This window comes from Anneissia japonica, unplaced genomic scaffold (genome assembly GCF_011630105.1).
Source record: "Anneissia japonica isolate Jap-2015-1 unplaced genomic scaffold, ASM1163010v1 scaffold1785_len1016330_cov206, whole genome shotgun sequence".
In the NCBI taxonomy this organism is placed as follows: domain Eukaryota; kingdom Metazoa; phylum Echinodermata; class Crinoidea; order Comatulida; family Comatulidae; genus Anneissia; species Anneissia japonica.
Genome location: NW_022694363.1, coordinates 757,278 through 761,964, shown reverse-complemented (window position 1 = coordinate 761,964; position 4,687 = coordinate 757,278). Strand labels below are relative to the sequence as shown.

The following is a 4,687-nucleotide window of genomic DNA, read 5'->3' as shown; positions in this document are numbered from 1 at the left end:
CTTAAACGTCTCATCCGAAAGACGGTGCGCTATTGTAACTTGTATTTCAGTCCTTCAGCTGAAACACAAGGAGAGGCTATACCGAAGACCTAGAGATCTCCACAGTTCAGCGCACACACAGTGTCTACCATCATATTAGCCAACTGAGCTAAGCTGCTCTCTCAGTGTTTAATTTTTAAATTTTCATCCAACAGTTTAATACCAATAGCAAGAAGGACATACACACATGATCATACGTCTTAGTTTGAGGCTATTAGGGAAGCAATGTTTTTGGTCATGAGAAAAATTCTTGTAGCTTTGACTGAAGACCCTGGATTGGTATAGTAGAGTGGGGTTTTTACATGCTCTTTATTGAATTATAAGTCTACTGTTATAATCAATCATTTATATTTTAACCTAATATTACAGTATATACAGTGCACCCTCCAATTCGAGACCCCTCTAATTCGAGACACTTTTCCAAAGACCCAAGTAACAATCTTCATCCTTTTAACACACAGCTAGCCCTCTAATTGGAAACCAAGCCCGAGACCAACCCAAATTTTAGGTCCCGAAGGTAGTCTCAAATTGGAGGGCGAACTGTATATTAAGTTTGTTTATCATTGAATTGTATGAAAAACAGCATCAATGAGAGGATAACACTCACCTAAAACCCAAAATATAGCTGATGTACCACCTGCCAAAAAGAACAGTGGTAATGAAAGAGTTGATAGTAAGCCATACTGCTGTGCCATTGTCAGTTCATGACCTGGTGGGGTAAAAAACAGGGCAGAGTCATTAGCAGATTCTTAAAACCACATCCATTAGTAGAATATTAACATTGTACCTACCATTTCAGAAGAATCTTAACAATACTATCAGCAGAATCTCACTGCTCACAAAATCACTGCAGAGCCATCGGGAGAATCTTAACACTGCACCCAGAGCCATCGGGAGAATCTTAACACTGGTCCCAGAGCCATTAACAAAAATCTTAACACTGCTCCAAGAGTCACCATCAGAATCTTTACACTGGACCCAGAGTCATTAATAAAATCTTAACACTGCACCCAGAGCCATTAACAAAATCTGAACACTACACCAAGAGTCACCACCAAAATCTTAACACTGCACCCAGAGCCATTAACAAAATCTTAACACTACACCAAGAGTCACCACCAGAATCTCAACACTGCACCTAGAGCCATTAACAACATCTTAACAATACACCAAGAGTCACCTCCAGAATCTTAACACTGCACCCAGAGCCATTAACAACATCTTAACACTGCACCCACAGTCATCTGCAGAATATTAACACTGCACCCAGGGCCATCAGGAATAATCACAACACTGCACCCAGAGCCATCAGCAGAAACTTAATGCTGCACACAGAGTTACTGTATCAGTCGAATTTTAATGCTGTGTACACAGCTATCAATGGAATCCTAATGCTGCACACACAGTTATCAATGGAATCTTAATGCTGCACACACAGCTATCAATGGAATCTTAATGCTGCACACACAGCTATCAATGGAATCTTAATGCTGCACACACAGTTATCAATGGAATCTTAATGCTGCACACACAGCTACCAATGGAATCTTAATGCTGCACACAGTTATCAATGGAATCTTAATGCTGCACACACAGCTATCAATGGAATCCTAATGCTGCACACACAACTATCAATGGAATCTTAATGCTGCACACACAGCTATCAATGGAATCTTAATGCTGCACATACAGCTATCAATGGAATCTTAATGCTGCACACACAGCTATCAATGGAATCTTAATGCTGCACATATAGCTATCAGTGAAATCTCAACACTGAACCCAGAGCCATTAGCAGAATTTTAACACTACACCCAGGGTCATCAGGAGAATGTTAACACTGCACCAAAGTCATTATGATAGTTTAACTCTGCATATAGAGTCACCTCCAATAATTCGTTACCGTTTTCACGAAGAGACACAAACTTTTGAGAAAAACGTGTTTGAAGTGGACTACTTCACAAATCCATAAATTACACTATCAAGATAATTTAATTTTGAATATTTTTTTTACATATGTTTAAAGATAAAGCATTAAACAATCCAAATGTGTAATTTAATTTTCTTTTCTTAACTTTAATCAACCTGTTAATTAGCGTGAAAAGTTTGTATCTGTTCGTGAAAACGATCAGAATAAACACAGCATATGTTGTTTACACATAGAGTGAAGTTTGTGTCTCTTCGTTAAAACGGTACGCGCTGTACGCGCACCCGCTGTTAAGGCACAAACTTGCACAAACTGTATTTTAGCTATGTGTTAACCATTGTAGTCAAGGGCGAAAACAGGCCTACAATCCCGGCTTATCCTGCTTAAATCATTATGTTTTTACGAATAATTCCACATTTGATGCACCTGTATAGACTTATCCCAAGTTATACCGCAAGAAGGGTACCGGTATGCCTAGGTAAGCTAGGGAAATCCAATTTTTACATCTAGCCCTAGCCAGGCTAGGCATTACCTAGTGATCTCCACGATTGCAACGCCGCACACGCGTCTTTAATTAACCCAATGACAGTTTGTGTCTGTTCGTGAAAACGAAAAATCCATTTTTCTCAGTTTGTGTGCAACGGCTAATTAGCTTAATTAGCTAATTAGTGTAGTTCCACTCTTAAAAATTAGATGAAAAAAAAGTTTGATGTACATAATCAAAATGTCTTCGTGAAAACGGTGACGAATTGCAAGTACTAGTATATTTACCCATGACTTTGATCTTCTTGCCTCCAAATTTAGAGTGGACTATGTACCAAGCAGCAAATAGAATCCCAATGGCGACCACAAGCAAAGGTGTTGTCAATCTAAGAAAAAACAAAATTTTTTAAAAATGGCGATTATATTTTAAAAATAATAATTTTTAAGGTTCAAACTCAAAATGAATATTGAAATGCGCCATTAAAAAAATAGGTCCTATCAAAAAAATCTAATCTGCTTTAAAAGACGAAAATGGTTTAGGTATGTCTGGAAATGGGACAGAGGAGAAAGTTAATTGAATATTTATTTATAAGAAGTGTCAGAATTTAAAATCATTGCACCTAAAATGACACTATCATCAATGACAATCATACAATATCAAAATATAAACATAATTTGGAATGTTTGCAACTTACAAGCAATAGATAGCAAGGCCTATGAACACAAATAAATAATTACTCTGGTAGAGAGAGAGGTTGTGGGCAACACGCTTCATCAACTCTTTGCCGTCTTTTGGTTTTCCAAATTTGTTGAAATTTAGAAATTTCTGCCATGGTTGAATGGAGTCCCGTCGACTTTGAACCCACTCTCGAACACCAGCATTGGAGAGTTGAATAGACATTCTGAAAACAGAGGAATCACACATTAATGTACTGTTTCAATGACCATACTTAGAATATATTTTTAAAATGTTTTCAAATCTTACTATCACTTTAGAATTGAAATTATTCTTATAACCATTTTAGGATCATTTTAATTATAATTGTTGTAATTTTAGTGGTCGTTCACAATTATTAACATTTTCACAAGTGTACAGACAGTACTCTTCTTCGGTAACCCCTCCTTCCCTTCTAACCCCTCTAAAGTGTACAAAAAATGTTAAGTTTGCACAACCATTCTTCATTTTTTCAAATAAAGCACTTGGTGACTTATAAATGTCTATTATATCATTTTTATGCATGTGTAAATTGTACAAATTTGTCTACCCCCCCCCCCCCAGCATACTGTTTGTACACTTGTGAAAATGGTGAACATTATCTTTGACCAATTCCTATGCATTACAATTGGCTTTTGCTAAAGCTGGATGGAAGTCGGAACAATGCATCTGCAAAGTCATCATAAATCTGTATGAGTCTGTGTAACAAACGTTCACAGGATTCGTAATTTCCAAAAAAATGTGACATTGTATTGGAGCGAGCCTGCTACGGGGCCTAATTTTAGTATTTTTAGCTAAAGAAGCTATAGACATGGGCCCCTAGCTAGCTAGACAGGAGGCTAGAAAGAAGAATAGGAGTTCAATGTTTGATTTAATTTTAAGTATCTTTCTTCGTACTTATGTTCATAATAACATAGTAACTCAGACTGTAAGGCAATCGTGATTAGGAACGAAAAAACAAAAACAAAAAACAAATTATGTTTTCCTATACAATTCAATAAATATAGATGGTCCTTGCTAGAGTAAGTCTTGGCCCAGGTCACAGTGTAGTGAGGATGAATTTGCAGCCACGTCATCTCTGACGATCCGAATAACGTCAACAGGAACAGCAGGTAGACAGCAGCAACAGACAGGGCACATCGGGCTAAGTAAAGAGGCTAGCTAGGCCTAGCCTACCTAGGGCCTAGGCCACCAGTACAGTCAGTGGAACTAAACCAGAAAAATGAACATCTACTTACTTTCCAAGTGTTGGCTGGGGAATTTCTATATCACCTTCCACAACATTCGCCATTAAATGTCTGTAACGGCGTATCTAAAATTATAAAAACCTTGTCGACTAGCCTAGAGGCCCAGGCTAACTTATTGTTTGTATGTACGTAGGTCTGCGTCAATTACGCATGCGCATGTAATGCATTAAAACGCCTCGCTTTGAATAAGCGCCCCCTCGAATAAACGTCCCTCCGTTTCCCAGGTACTGTAGTATATTTTCTTCCTCGTATTAAGCCCTATCTCTCCCCCAACCC

The 4,687-nt window shown here is 37.9% G+C and overlaps 1 protein-coding gene across 1 annotated transcript; it reads right to left on the bottom strand.

Moving 5' to 3' along the window:
- Positions 1–646: 646 nt before the first annotated feature.
- Positions 647–4,577, bottom strand: LOC117101021 (prenylated Rab acceptor protein 1-like; the record flags this gene model as incomplete). Its single annotated transcript, XM_033240875.1, is given in 4 exon segments — positions 647–748; positions 2,738–2,835; positions 3,145–3,351; positions 4,403–4,577. Coding segments are annotated over 4 exon segments (460 nt in total), but the record flags the coding sequence as incomplete, so codon positions are not given.
- Between the last annotated feature and the right edge of the window lie 110 nt (positions 4,578–4,687).